The following is a 15,919-nucleotide window of genomic DNA, read 5'->3' as shown; positions in this document are numbered from 1 at the left end:
TATTACAATTCTTTTAGGCTGCTGAAGTATGTACCATCACTAAGTCAAGACCGGATAAATTGCCACCAAAGAGAAAATCGTCTAAACCGCCAATTTCTGCCCATGTGCCAGTTAATCCCATGCAAGGTGCTAGCTCCAGAACAGCTGCAAGACTTGGTAGTATTCAAGTTCGTTCCCACTCCAGGATTCAAGGCACCTAGGAAGAAAAATTGAAGACTTTTGTATAACATACTTGTTGTGTTGGGAGTTATTTTGTATAGGGCAATTTGAAAGTTTGAAAAAAAAAAACTTATTTCCTTTGTTTATATTATGTGGCCCTTTCTTCTGTTAGGATACCTTTGTGTTTATGACTACTTTGTTACCAGACATATAGTTATGTTTATTTTGTTAGTAGCACCTTGCGTATGGCTTTGTAATCTAGTCAAAACTTATGACTAATTTTGTTGATTCAATTACTATATTTTGCTATTGCTATATATCCAGATTACCTTTAGTAGTACAAAAACATTTAATATCTCTGAAAGGTTGGCTAACATAGTTAGATATTCAACAACTTTTTTTCATTCATAAAAACATTACACATATGATCTCAATTGCATCATTACTCAACATTGAGTTCAAAGTTTACAAAATACCACTAGTAAGAACAATAGCATTACAGAAACAACCAGAAACAACAATTGGATCATAAACTTTTGACTTTTAACATCAGATTCTAATTTTTCTAGCCTCCAACCTTCTGTGATCTTTTGGTCATCATTGTAGTTAACACTTTCTGATTTTGCAGGCACGGCCTCTTGCCCGACATCTGCCCAAACAAACAAACCACACCATCTTTTTTTTACCAATTGTCTGCAATCAATAAATGATTCAATAACCAAATTAGAAGTTGGGGAAGGAATGAAAAATCAGTAAAAACAACAATTACAACTAACATTGTAATTTAGGCACCCAAAAAAGGGGCTTATTTGGGTTGGAATTTGTCCCAGACCACTGGAGAACAGGTCGGCAGCCGTAACCACACCATTCTAGTACACGCACAATCCTGCTATGATTTTGTAGCTTCCCCCTGTATCCATTGCTTGTTAAGCGTATCGAGCTCCCACTAGCTTGCCCTTCACCTCCAAACATCGCTTCAGAGATTTAATGAAATCTCTGTTAAATCACAACGGTGGACCACAATTATGGGACGAAGGAGAAGGGAAGAAGAGATACTGCATACAGTAATGATTCTTAGCTTTTAGGGTTTTAAATGGACCAGGACCACATTGGATAGAAAATAAAGATTTTCCACGTCAACTAGCCGTTGCTGACTCCAGCATGGCATGGGAGGTGCCACATCATTACTCCGTTTGCTGACTGTGCATCGAAAAGGGTAGTAGGGCAACTATAGGTCCCGGAGCTGAATGTGAGGGATGCTTTTAAGGAATTTTAGAAGTCAAGGACGATTATGGGTAACTCACCCAATCTCAAGGACCACTTTGGAGTTTTAGTCCAATTAGATCCCTATACCATTTATTTTTTTTAATTAAGTCCCTAATATAAAAAAAAGTATGAAAGAACAGAATATTCTGTTTAAAAAATGAATATTCTAAAGTTAAGGATAGAAAACCTAATTCAAAACACCTCAATATTTTCTAAATTCCAAAAATACTCTTATCATTCTCCCCAGACTTAGAAACTTCAAACCATTGCTGCATTTTCGTTGAGCTCTAATGCTGGGTGTGGAAACCCTCACCCTCTCTAGCCCCTAACCTGCTTCTTCTTCTTACAAATAACAAACCTGTCGCCTCACTGTGTTTTGCCCTCCTTCCCTCATCCCCACTCTCACCTCCTCTCTCTCCCATAACCCACTCTGTCCATTTTATAGAGTCTGAAGAAGACGACGATAAGCACATACCGACAGAAAGCTTTGTAGAACCAATAGAGACAAGAAGATTTATGGAAAGCGGATGCAAGTGGTGAACCAACGGTGGCAAATATGAAGCAGGCAGTGGTTCAATGACAAAGATGGAGGAACAACCGTCGTGAGGGCGGCTGGGTCTCTCTCTCTCTCTCTCTCTCTCTCTCTCTCTCTCTCTCCATGCACACTAGCCATATTGTGCACTTTCGTCTCCACCTTCCCATTCATGACGGCGTCGTTTCTGGGCGTGCGTCGCGCGCCATCGTCGAGTTGGGTGATTTTGCCGCTGTGGACGTCGTCGTCTTCCTTAGCCGGTTTTGTTTCCAACACGTAAGATCGCCAGCGTTCAGAGCTCGTGTTCCCTATTTAGGTAGGTTGGTTCCTAAATCAGAAGCTCCAATTGCAGATCTGAAATTGTTGTTGTGAGTTGAATTTGTCATGGTTTTGTCGATGAACCTAGAATTTGGAATTTGTATAATTAAATTGTTAATTCTGGATCAGGAATTATTAACTGTAATTTTGTTGATGATTTTTTTATATGAATCTGTTGTTGCCAAAGAGGAATTTGTATACTTAATTGTTCATTCTACTTTTGCTTCATTCTGCTGCTTCTACTTCATTCTATTTTTATTTTTTGCTTAATTTGATTGTGCTGATTATGAGTTCTAATTATATGTTTTGTTTGTAATTATTTTATTTGTAATTAATTGATTATGTTATAGCAAAAATTATGCTTTTGGTTATGCTAGTCTGGATTTGTGTTGATTAGGAAACAAAAATAGAGATTTAACTAATTAGGAAACATGTTGGTATTGGAAGGGTGGTGACGGAGGAGGAGGGTGAAAAGATGGTGGACAAAGTGGAGGGAGTGGTGAACGGTGGTGAAGGTGACAATTATAAGTGTAGGGTATGGTAAATAAGTAAATTCACACTTCACTAATGCTTTTTAGACGTTTAACGTCAGTAGGGACTTAATTTAAAAAAAAAAATAGTATAGGGACCCAATTGAAAAGAAATAAAGTATAGGGACCTAATTAAAAATTCGATAAAATTATAGGAACCTGTAGAGTAATTAAACCTATCTAGATTTATGCAGCAGTGAACCTATGGTCATCAGACTTTTCGACCGTGAAAAATCTTTTGATTCTACACTTGTGTGGATAATGATCTAGGGGCCGAGCATTTATTACTATCATGAAAATGACTATCAAAAAATCCGATCAAGGTTAATCTTGCCACTAAATTGGCGGATAGAGAAAAATATGCTTGAATGTATATAAATTAACTTTAGCATTCTTATAACGCGTAAGTTGGAGGTAGATGCATTCTTGTAAAATATTGAGTACAAAATTTTTATTTTGATAAGTGACAAGTGGAAATGCTTTGGGCACGAATCAAGTAGTTGTAGAGTGAATTGTAACAAGAAAAAGCCAGTCACGATATCAATTCCGATTGAAGAAGTGATGTAAGGAAGAATCAATGAATTAAGATTAAGAGGAAGAAAAAGAGCAAATGCAACATTTCATCCTAAACTGACTCTGCTAGAAAAGATGTTGATGGAGCATCTTCATTTAAACCTCGAGACTCGGACTTGAAGCAAATCAACATGGATCATGCACAGCCGAAGCTTGGTACCAAGCTATGCGCAATACTGAAGATAGAAATTATCTGATAGGATACTGTTACGACCCAGTCCAGCTGAGCAGGGTTACCGCCCGACCCGCAACTGACCGGCCTACATGGCCGGGTCGGTGTTTACAATCCGCCCGGACCCAGGACCCGAACACGCGTCCTGACTGACAGCTGCTTGGCAGCTGGGGGAAGCGAAGCTTCCTGGAAGGTGGCCTCCCCTTGCGGGGACCGTCCTACTGACAGGGTATATAAGGGGAGGGTCCTACCCCTCCCCCAAGGTACGTCATCATAACTTTCCTCTTTTTCCACCTGCACTCCACAATGACTTGGGCGTCGGAGTATCCTTGCAGGTGACACCCCTTTAACCCATCGGGAGCTCGGAAAGTCGGCCGACAGCGCGAACCGTTCCCAGGACTCAAACCAAGGCAGGACCCATCTTCGCATATAAACCGTCCGGTAACTCGACATACCAAACGTTGGCGCCGTCTGTGGGGATCTCCCAACATGGATTTTGTTTTGGTTTCTGGCGAGACCGACGGCGGGGTCGGGACTCGTGGAGAGGGGATAGATCCCCGAGGCAGTGGAGTAGCCGCCAGAGGCCCCGTTTGCGAAGGCAGCAGATCTCCCTTCGACATACAGAGGGACGACCCTTTGGAGGGACAGGTAGCGACAGCGCCAGGATAATACAAAAGCTGCGCCACAGGGTGCAGAAGTTGGAGCGAGAAGTAGCCAACCGTGAAAGTCGTCAGCCCACCCCTAGCCAGGAGCCTTCCCGATCCACTCAAAGGGGAGAAAGGAGTCTCCGGAGGAGTCGCTCCAGGCGCACCTCGACCCCCTTGACAGAATAAAAAAGCCAGGAGAGCAGAGAGGTGCCAAGGAGAAGGCGAGACCCGCTGGTCTACAACCGATCGCCAACGAGAGACACCGAAGAAGAAGACTGGGAAAGCGACAGAGGACGAAGAAGAAGAAGCCGACCACATCAAGTGCACCGCCAAGAAAGGATGAGGAGAGGCCGGCCTAACAGAGAACACAGCAGGGAAAGGCAACCGTTGGTCATGGGGGCAACCCCTTTCCACCACTCGATCCTCAAAGTACGACTATCAAAGCACTTTGACAAGCCGACATATATGAGGTACAACGATACTCAAGATCTCCAGGAACATCTAACGGCCTTCGAAGCCAGGATGAACCTGGAAGGGGTAGGCGACGAAGTGAGATGCCGGGCTTTCCCGGTAACCTTAGCCGGGCCGGCGATTCGCTGGTTTAATGCCCTCCCCCAGGGCTCCATAACCACGTTTGCCGACATCAGTCGTTCTTTCTTGGCCTAGTTCACTACGCGCATCGCCAAAGCAAAACACCCGATTAACCTGCTAGGGGTGACGCAGCGAAACGGCGAACCGACCAGAAAATACATGGACAGATTCAATGATGAGTGCCTCGAGATAGATGGCTTAACTGATTCGGTGGCCAGCTTATGCTTGACCAACAGTTGCTAAATGAGGATTTTCGAAAACACCTCACCACCAAGCCCATCTGGACAATGCAGGAAATTCAGAACGTAGCCAGGGAATATATTAATGATGAAGAGGTAAGTCAGGTCGTGGCAGCTGACGAATAGATTTTTGATGGTATAGAATTTCACAAATGAAATCTCGTTGCAAGTATAGTTTCTAAACCAATCACTAATCCTTTCATACAAAAAGTTGTTTGTCACTAGTACAAACCCCTAAAATTTATAAACCGGAGTATTCAAACCTCGGGTCGTTCTCCCTAGGAATTGTAATGAAGTGTCTTGTTATTGGTTATGAGTTATTTTGGGGTTTTGGATAAGAAGCATGAAAAGTAAATGGCAATGAAAATAAACTAACAACTATAAAAGGCTCTTGGCAAGGTATGAAAATTAGAAGTCCTATCCTAGTTATCCTTCTCAATTGTGATGAGAATTGTTCATTGCTACCACTTAGTTAACCCTTACTAATTAAAGGAAAGTCAAGTGGATGAATTGACTTGAGCCACAAGTCCTAGCCAACTCCCAAGGAAAGACTAGCTTTAGTGCACTCCAAACCAATTAGCAATCTCTCCAATTATCAATCAACAAAGGAATTAGATAACTCAAGTGTCACTAATTACTCTACCTAGGCCAAGAGGAACAAAATCTACACTAAAACTAAAAGAGACATTTCAACAAACACATAGAGTGCAATAGAAGTAAACATTATTAATTGCAAGAATTAAAGGAATCTACAACTACAAAGGCAAGAGATCAACAATAGAGAAGCAAAGAAGAACAATTATTATGAATTACCTCTTATTAAATTGGAAGAAAGTAGAAGGAACAATACTAGATCTACAACAAAATATAAGAACAACATAAAGGAAATTACAATAAAAGAATGGAAGAAGATGAATGTAGCAACAAAGAATTGAGAGATAGAAGGAGATGAAAGCATGAATTAAAACCTAGATCTAAGATTATTGAACTAAACCTAATCCTAATTCTAGAGAGAAGTGAGAGCTTCTCTCTCTAGAAACTAACTCTAAACTAATCCTAATGAGTGTGTATGATTGGAATCCCCTTGCTCTTCAATCCTTGGCTTTAAATAGCATCTTTGGCGCCAAAATTGGTTGGGATTGGGCCCCATAACCCTTGAGAATTCGTTGGTCACGTTTTCATTAAAAAATCATAAACCAGCATCGAGGCGTACGCGCACAGCACGCGTACGCGTCCATGGGGTGATTCGCAGGTGCGCGCAAGCGCCAGGTGTGCGCGCGCGTCCATGGGCGAGTTCAACTTCTTTGACTTTTCATGATTTCTCCACTTTGTATGCTTTCCTCTTCACTCCTTTGATCCGTTCCTAGCCTTTTCAATCTGAAACCACTAACAAATATATCAAGGCATCTTATGGAATCAAAGGTGAATGAAAAACCATCAAATTAAGGGTCTAAAAGCATGTTTTCACATCTAGGTACAAATAAGGAGACAATCACAAAACCATGCTATTTCATTGAATACATGTGGGTAAAAGGTGATAAAATCCCCAAAATCAATACAAGATAAACCGTCAAATTGGGGTTTGTCAACCTCCCCACACTTAAACCAAGCATGTCCTCATGCTTAAACCAAGAATGAAGTAAGGGTATGGCATTTATTCAATGGAAACTAACTAAATGCAATCTACCTATATGCAACTATCTAAATGAATGCAAGTGCTGGGTCAAAATAAATCAATTCCCAAGAAACATATATGCACAAGGGCTAAGGACTAGCAAGTTTAATCCACAATTGAATTGAGTTATTAAATATTTTTACAAACTTGCATGAAGAATGATGATCATGGGTGAAAACATGTAATTGAGCATCAAACCCTCACCGGTGGTGTTTGCACTCTATTCGCTCAAGTGTTTAGGGTTGATTCACTCAATTCTCCTCTATTTCATGCTTTCCAAGATCTGTTTTTCTTCTAACAATCAACATTTATTTCATGCATGCATACAAGTATCATGAGGTCTTTTCATTGGTTGTAATGGGGCTAGGGTCAAGGTAGGATGCATATTTGGTCAAGTGAGCTTGAAATTTGAATCTTTGATAAGCTTAAACTTCCCACCTAACCTATGACATCCTATACAATTAAGTTCTAATCTAGCTACCCATTTTTCACCTTTTCACATACTCATGCATTTTCTTTTCATTTCACAACTCATATGCATTGATCTTATTGAGCTTCACCTTGGGGCATTTTGTCCCCTTTTTATTTCTTTCTTTTTCGTTTTCTTTCTTTTTTCCATTTTTTCTATACTTTTCATATATATTTTTTTTTTGTTTTTCTCATTTTTTCTTTCTTTCAAACTATATACAAGAGTACCAATGCATAAGGTCTATACATTTAATCAATACATGAGCATGTACCCAATTCCCAATATTTACAATAATAATACAAAACTACCCTTTTGTTCACCCAATGTCCCAAGGTTCCCACACTTGAATGATACACACACTTTAGCCTAAGCTAATCAAAGATCCAAATAAGGACATTTATTGTTTTTTTCGCTTTAAGGCTTGTAATGTGCTAAATTAAGAACAAGTGGGTTAATCGTAGGCTCAAATTTGGCTAACAATGGAAGATAAAAGGTAAGGCTATTTGGGTAAGTGAGCTAAATGAAATGATGGCCTCAATCACATAAATGCATGAATACACAAAATAATGGACATAAAGAATCAAACAAATCAAAGATTACAATCATAGAAAGAGAATAATGCACACAAGAAGGAAGAATAAGTGGTTATAAGATGTAACCACACCATTAGGCTCAAATCTCACAAGCTTGTGTTCTTAGCTCATAAATCATGTTCCACAATATATAATTCAAGCAGGTTCTATGAAAAGTTTTCCACTCAAATCAATTGGTGCCCTATAGATAGAAATCCTTGAAAAATTTCATTATTTTGACTAAGCTTATTGTGTATACATATGCAAAAATAAGAAAATGAAAGTAAAAATCCTAAAATAAAATGCAAAAGTGTTGGGATTAGAAATTTGTCACCCAAAATTGCCGACCGGTCGGACGACCTCCCCACACTTAAAAGGTTGCACCATCCTCGGTGCACTCAAAGATGAGCAAGGGGGTACGGCGACTCTCCGGATTGCTATGTGTTCTTTCTTCCGCTTCCATGGTTGCTTGTGGTGCATTTGTTATGAAAAACAAAAATATAACACCATAAAATGAGAAGATATAAAAGCAAAGAAGCATACATTGTTGGAATGAGGTAGATCACTAGAATGAGGTGAGTGAATTAGTGTGACATTAAGAAATATTAGGTGTGTGAATTCTAAATTGCGCGGTTTAGAATACACATTAGCATAAAAGCTATGTCACAAAAGAAGCATGCACTTCACTTATTCTAGTGTGCTTGAGATGCTTTAAGTAAGCTTGTAAGGTAAGACAAGCATTAGAGAAGCATGAAAGCATTCAAGTCAAACATATGGATGGATATAATCATGAAATACAATGCATTAAGGTAAATGCTCAACATTATCCATCAAGAGATTGCCTAATCAAAGAATACAGTTCAAATCACATGGTGGCTAGCTACAACATGCAATTCAAAAGAGTTATAAGCTCGAAGACAATTCTCATCACTTGGTATTTTTCAAAAGGTAAGCATGAAGAACTCAAAACCAAGTAACAAAATATATCCTCAATCATAGAATCCAACAAAGATTATCTAAAAACATTCATGCTAAAATAGCATTTAGGCAATAAGGGATATAGCAATGTATAGTAAATAAAGTCAATACTCCAACACTTATGATGAAAAGAGAGAAAATAAAATGAAAACTAAACTAAAACTAGCTAATCAACTAACCAACTAACTAATTAACTAACTAAAATAAATGGTTATCCATGGTGTTTGGAAGTGTTGGATGAGGGGTAGGAGAAGGGAAGAAGAAAGGAGAAGGAAAGAAATAGAAAGAGGAGAAGAAAAGAATGTGGTGAAGGAAAGAAATCCGCGCGTACGCGCGCATGCCGCGCGCGCGCGGATGGCTTATTTCGAGAGTGACGCGTACGCGTCATGTGCGCGAGCGCGCAAATAGGTTTGTGCCAAAGGCACAACGTTGGCGCGGCGCAGGCACAACTCTCTGGAAAATGTATGGAGGTTGGAACTTCTCAATCCACGCGTACGCATGCATGGCGCGCTCGCGTGGATGGTCCAAAACGCTTGATGCACGCGTACGCACGCAGTGCGCGTACGCGTGGATGGTGCTCTGTTTTTCAAAAATTTTTTCTATGTTTTTGCACCAATCCAAGCATTCTAAACCTCCAAACAGCTACCAAAATACCATAAAACCTTATTTAACATACTAAACTACCAATTAGACTCATTAAAACAATCAAAACAAGAGTTTAAACTAATTCTACCAATATGTACAAAAAGATAAATGAAAAGAAGTTACCATGGTGGGGTGTCTCCCACCTAGCACTTTTGTTTATTGTCCTTAAGTTAGACTTATGGGGAGCTTCTCTCAAGGTGGCTTGTGCTTGTACTCATCTTGGAACTTCCACCAATGCTTGGACTTCCAATAAGCTCCATCATTCAAGATTAATATCTCCAAGCTTTGATGGAGTTCTTCACAAACCATGGGCTCCCAATGTTGATCCTCATGTGTTTTCGGATCCCATATTTTGTCTTCACACCCATCTCTAAGTTGATTATCATTAATCCATGTGGGTGGTGAGCAAGGTGAATTCTCAACAAAGTGACTAAACATCCTTCTAGACCCATGTACTCTAGTTATACACCAACCTTTGCTATCAAGCTTTGGACATGTGACCATAATGAACCTAGAAGGATGCTTCCAACCACTAACCATCTCCTTTTTACTCTTAAAGCCACTAATTTTTCTAAGTTGACCATCCGTCTCAAGCAAACCATATTCAAGGGGAATAACAAAGCTTAAGTATAAGGAATTTACCCACTTGAATGAGAGAATGGATGGTGGTGGCTTGGGGAGAGGTATCTCCAATGTGCTTGCAAGCTCTACTCCCTTGTTTGCTTCCTTGTCAATCTCCACCTCTTCATAAACTTCTTCATTTTCAATCCTTTGTTCATCAACTTCCTCTAACTCTTCAACATCACTCAAGTCATAAATGGGAGGTTGAGAGAAATCTACCTCCACATCACTTTTAAATTCATTGGGAGAAGGTTCTTCAAATTCAAAGGATTCTTCACCAAGAAGATTGGGTGCATGATCTTCATCACCAAGGGAACTCAATTCTTGCTTCATTCTCTCCAAGTCTTCATATAGAATATGCCTTGGAGGTTGTGCACATTCCTCCTCAACATCAAATTTACTCTTCTTGGAGGGATTTTCTTTGATTTTAGCTTCCCATGGAAGTTCCGCATCTCCTAAGTCTTCAACCACTTCTTCCTCTTCTTCAATGGTCATAGGTTCCTCCAATTGTTCTAACACAAAGTAGCCTTCCTCCTTTTCCACCGGAGTTTCCAATCTCTCCTTCATGCTATGCTCTTCTTGAGCCATGGGAGTTCCTTGAGTGTCCAAAAGTTGGGATGCTAACCGGTTTACCACCGCATCCAAGGCGGTCATGAATTGTTGCACATCCCTTGTCATCTCCTCATGTCCTTGAAGAAGAACACCAAGGGTTCCATCCATTAGAGGTTGGAGTGGATAAGAAGGTTCATTGTCTTGGAGAAAGGGTTCATTATAGGAAGGTGGTTCTTCTTGGTGAGGTGGTGGTGTGTATTGAAGTGGTTCTTGGAAGTAGTAATCTTGGAATTGTGGTTCCATGTATGGCTCATATGGTTCAAAAGGAGGTTGGTATGGTAGGTAAGGATCACGGTCATATGGATGTGTTTGTTGAAAATAGGCTTGTGAGTGTGGTTGAGGGTCATGTTGAGGATATGACTCATAGGCATATAGTGGTGGTTCTTGGAAATCACAAGGAGATCCACCATAGCCATTTGATTGATATGCATCAAAGAATGGCTCTTTCTCATAGTGCATTGGTGGGGGTTGTTGCCATGATGATTGATCATAAGCATATGGCTCTTCCCACCTTTGATTGTCCCATCCTTGATACACATCTCCATTATAGTCCTCATCACCTACAACATAGTTGTAATCACACTCATAGCCAAAATGAGAATTCATAATGGAAAGAGAAAACAAAAATCAAAAGATAATGGAAAATAAGAGAAATAAAATTCTACAACTAGCAAATAAAGCAAAAAGCAAGATATTCACACTATTCACATATATACTATAACCAATAACATAACACCATTGCAATTCCCCGGCAACGGCGCCATTTTGACGAATGGATTTTTGATGGTATAGAATTTCACAAATGAAATCTCGTTGCAAGTATAGTTTCTAAACCAATCACTAATCCTTTCATACAAAAAGTTGTTTGTCACTAGTACAAACCCCTAAAATTTATAAACCGAAGTATTCAAACCTCGGGTCGTTCTCCCTAGGAATTGTAATAAAGTGTCTTGTTATTGGTTATGAGTTATTTTGGGGTTTTGGATAAGAAGCATGAAAAGTAAATGGCAATGAAAATAAACTAACAACTATAAAAGGCTCTTGGCAAGGTATGAAAATTAGAAGTCCTATCCTAGTTATCCTTCTCAATTGTGATGAGAATTGTTCATTGCTACCACTTAGTTAACCCTTACTAATTAAAGAAAATTCAAGTGGATGAATTGACTTGAGCCACAAGTCCTAGCCAACTCCCAAGGAAAGACTAGCTTTAGTGCACTCCAAACCAATTAGCAATCTCTCCAATTATCAATCAACAAAGGAATTAGATAACTCAAGTGTCACTAATTACTCTACCTAGGCCAAGAGGAACAAAATCTACACTAAAACTAAAAGAGACATTTCAACAAACACATAGAGTGCAATAGAAGTAAACATTATTAATTGCAAGAATTAAAGGAATCTACAACTACAAAGGCAAGAGATCAACAATAGAGAAGCAAAGAAGAACAATTATTATGAATTACCTCTTATTAAATTGGAAGAAAGTAGAAGGAACAATACTAGATCTACAACAAAATATAAGAACAACATAAAGGAAATTACAATAAAAGAATGGAAGAAGATGAATGTAGCAACAAAGAATTGAGAGATAGAAGGAGATGAAAGCATGAATTAAAACCTAGATCTAAGATTATTGAACTAAACCTAATCCTAATTCTAGAGAGAAGTGAGAGCTTCTCTCTCTAGAAACTAACTCTAAACTAATCCTAATGAGTGTGTATGATTGGAATCCCCTTGCTCTTCAATCCTTGGCTTTAAATAGCATCTTTGGCGCCAAAATTGGTTGGGATTGGGCCCCATAACCCTTGAGAATTCGTTGGTCATGTTTTCATTAAAAAATCATAAACCAGCACCGAGGCGTACGCGCACAGCACGCGTACGCGTCCATGGGGTGATTCGCAGGTGCGCGCAAGCGCCAGGTGTGCGCGCGCGTCCATGGGCGAGTTCAACTTCTTTGACTTTTCATGATTTCTCCACTTTGTATGCTTTCCTCTTCACTCCTTTGATCCGTTCCTAGCCTTTTCAATCTGAAACCACTAACAAATATATCAAGGCATCTTATGGAATCAAAGGTGAATGAAAAACCATCAAATTAAGGGTCTAAAAGCATGTTTTCACATCTAGGTACAAATAAGGAGACAATCACAAAACCATTCTATTTCATTGAATACATGTGGGTAAAAGGTGATAAAATCCCCAAAAATCAATACAAGATAAACCGTCAAATTGGGGTTTGTCAGCAGCCAATAAACGGTAGCCTGCATACCCTAGTGCCCGCCCATCTAGTGGTGGTGAGAGGTCCAAGGAACACTCCAGAGACGGAGGGACGGCCAAGACTTTCAAACCCTTTCCCCGTGTTGGGAAGTTCACCAACTACACCCCCTAGCGGCTCCAATCGTCGAGGTTTATCAGCAAATCACTGACAAGGGCATCTTGTCGAAGCCCCGACAACTCAGGGACAGGACAGGAGGAAACAAGAACCTCTATTGCGATTATCACAAGGGATATGGCCACAAGACCCAAGACTGCTTCGACCTGAAGGACGCCCTGGAGCAGGCCATCCGAGAAGGAAAGCTGGCCGAGTTTGCCCACCTAATAAGGGAACCTAGGAGGAGCGACCGATCAACTGAGGACAAAAGCCATGCCGTATAGCAGAAACGGGAACCCGAGGAGGACACGGAGCGTGCCCTCACCATGGTGAATGTGGTGATTGGAAGGGATGTCCCTCCCAGGTCGAAGTCGTCTAATAAGAAGGACGCCAAGGTTCTAGCTATGTCCTCTGGCCCCGCGCCGACCTCTCGGAGGTTACCCTCGATATCTTTCGGCCCCGAGGATCAAAGGTTTGATGAGGTTGCAGAGAGTCCGCCGATGGTGATCATGGCCAGGGTAGGCACCGGCCTAGTAAAGCGGATCTTGGTGGACACAGGAGCTGATTCCAACATCATGTTTCGCAATGTATTTGATGCCCTGGACCTACGAGACGCTGACCTCATAGGTCACCAGCATGGCGTGGTAGGCCTAGGTGATAACTTCATCAAGCCAGACGGTGTAATTTCCCTCTCGGTCTTCATAGGCGGAGGCAGGGGGAAGAGGTTGCTAATGGCGGAGTTCGTAGTCTTAAGAGACTCGACGGCCTACAACCTCATCCTGGGGAGGAAGACCATCAACGAATTTGGGGCAGTGATATCTACCAAGTTATTGCTAATGAAGTTTGTTGCTGATGATGAATCGGTTGGGACCATCAGGGGAGACCTAGAGACGGCAGTCACATGCGACAACGCCAGCCTCTCCTTGAGAAAGAAATCTAAAGAAGCGTCCGATGTCTTTCTTGCCGACCTAGATGCCAGGGTTGATGACAAACCAGGCCGGAACCAGAGGGAGATCTTAAAAAGTTCAAGGTCGGTGATTCAGATGAGAAGTTTACCTTTGTAACCAGGAATCTGCCCCACAACCTAAAAGAACCCCTCATAGAGATTATTAGAGCCAACGGCGACTTGTTTGCCTGGACGCCGGCCGACATGCCGGGTATAGACCCCCAATTCATGTCACACCATATGGCCGTGAGACCGGAGGCAAAGCCAGTGGCCCAAAGGAGGAGAAAAATGTCCTAAGAAAAGGCGGAAGAGGTGGCCAAACAGACGGCCAGCCTAGTGGAAGCGGGCTTCATTCGGGAACTCGATTATTCGACTTCGCTTGCAAACATGGTCCTGGTTAAAAAGCCTAGCGGGAAATGGAGAATGTGCGTGGATTACTCCGACCTTAACAAAGCATGTCCCAAAGATTCCTTCCCCCTACCGAACATCGATGCTCTTGTCGACGCAGCGGTGGGTTACCGATATCTAAGCTTCATGGATGCCTATTCTAGGTATAATCAGATACCGATGCGCCCGCCAGATGAAGAGAAAACGGCATTCATAATGCCAAGAGGGACATATTGCTACAAAGTCATGCCATTCGGACTGAAGAACGTAGGGCCACATACCAAAGGCTGATGAACAAGGTCTTCAGGGACCTCATCGGCAAGACGGTAAAGGTATACGTAAACGTAGACGATATCTTGGTCAAGACCGCCAGGCTCGAGGCCCTTTTAAGTGACCTGGAAAGTGTCTTCGCATCTCTTCGTCAGCACGGAATGAGGCTCAATCCGCTGAAGTGTGCCTTCGCCATCGAAGCCGGTAAGTTCTTGGGGTTTATGATAACCCAACGAGGGGTGGAGGCCAACCCAGAAAAATGTGATGCAATCCTTTAGATGAAGAGCCCGGGAAGCGTGAAAGATGTCCAAAGGTTGGCGGGCAGGCTCATAGCACTATCCCGTTTCCTCGGCGCATCGACGGCCAAAGCTCTACCTTTCTTTAACCTGATGAAGAAGGGGATTGCGTTCGAGTGGACCCCGGCATGTGAAGAAGCTTTCAAACAATTCAAAGAAATAGTCTCGGCACCACCCGTCCTCACAAGACTTAAGAAGGGAGAAATGCTATATTTGTACTTGGCCGTAATCGACGAGGCCTTGGCAGTACTTTCAAGGACACCAAGTAGTCGTCAGGACGAATCAGGCAATCCGGCAAGTACTCCAGAAACCCGACTTGGCAGGTAGAATGATGACTTGGGTTGTTGAACTCTCCCAGTATGACTTACAGTATGAACCCAGGCACGCGATCAAGGCTAAAGCCATGGCTGATTTCCTGGTAGAAGTAACAGGGGACCCAGATGGGGCGTCGAGCACACGGTGGAAGCTCCATGTTGACGGAGCATCTAACCAAACGTTCGGAGGAGCAGAAATCATCCTGGAGAACCCAGCTGGAGTTATATACGAGCAGTCAGTCAAATTTGATTTTCCGGTGTCAAACAACCAAGCAGAATATGAGGCCCTGTTGGGTGGCTGACGATCGGATTTTTGCTAGTAAAGAATTTTGCAAATAAATTCTCGTTGAAAGTATAGTTTCTAAACCAACAAAGAATCCTTTCGTACAAAAACTTGTTTGTCACTAAAGCAAACCTAATAAAATTTATAACCGAAGTATTTAAACCTTGGGTCGTCTCTCAAGGAATTGCAGGGAAGTGTGTTTATTATTGGTTATGAGATTTTATGAGAAATTTTGGGAGTTGGAGAGTGGAAAAATAAATGATTATAAATTGAAGCAATGTAAATTAAAAGAGATTTATATATTCGGAATAAAAAGCCTTGACCAGGGGAATGATTAATTGGAAGTTCTATCCTTGTTGGATTTTATCAAGTGTAGTATCAAAAGATTGTTATTTTCACTTATTTAACCCTTACTAAATAAAGGAAAGTCAAGTGATTGAGCTAACTCTTATTCGC

General features: G+C 41.3%; 1 protein-coding gene across 1 annotated transcript; it reads right to left on the bottom strand.

Annotated features, from left to right (window-relative positions):
* Positions 1-9,558: 9,558 nt before the first annotated feature.
* Positions 9,559-11,205, bottom strand: LOC148544075 (uncharacterized). Its single transcript, XM_088498855.1, has one exon. It carries the CDS (start codon positions 11,203-11,205, stop codon positions 9,559-9,561), a length of 1,647 nt encoding a protein of 548 aa, XP_088354981.1.
* Positions 11,206-15,919: the final 4,714 nt, after the last annotated feature.

The sequence above is a fragment of the Arachis ipaensis genome, chromosome B9, assembly GCF_059453495.1.
Source record: "Arachis ipaensis isolate K30076 ecotype BB chromosome B9, ASM5945349v1, whole genome shotgun sequence".
In the NCBI taxonomy this organism is placed as follows: Eukaryota; Viridiplantae; Streptophyta; class Magnoliopsida; order Fabales; family Fabaceae; genus Arachis; species Arachis ipaensis.
Note: the sequence above shows the minus strand (reverse complement) of the source record. Positions and strands in the feature narration are given on the sequence as shown.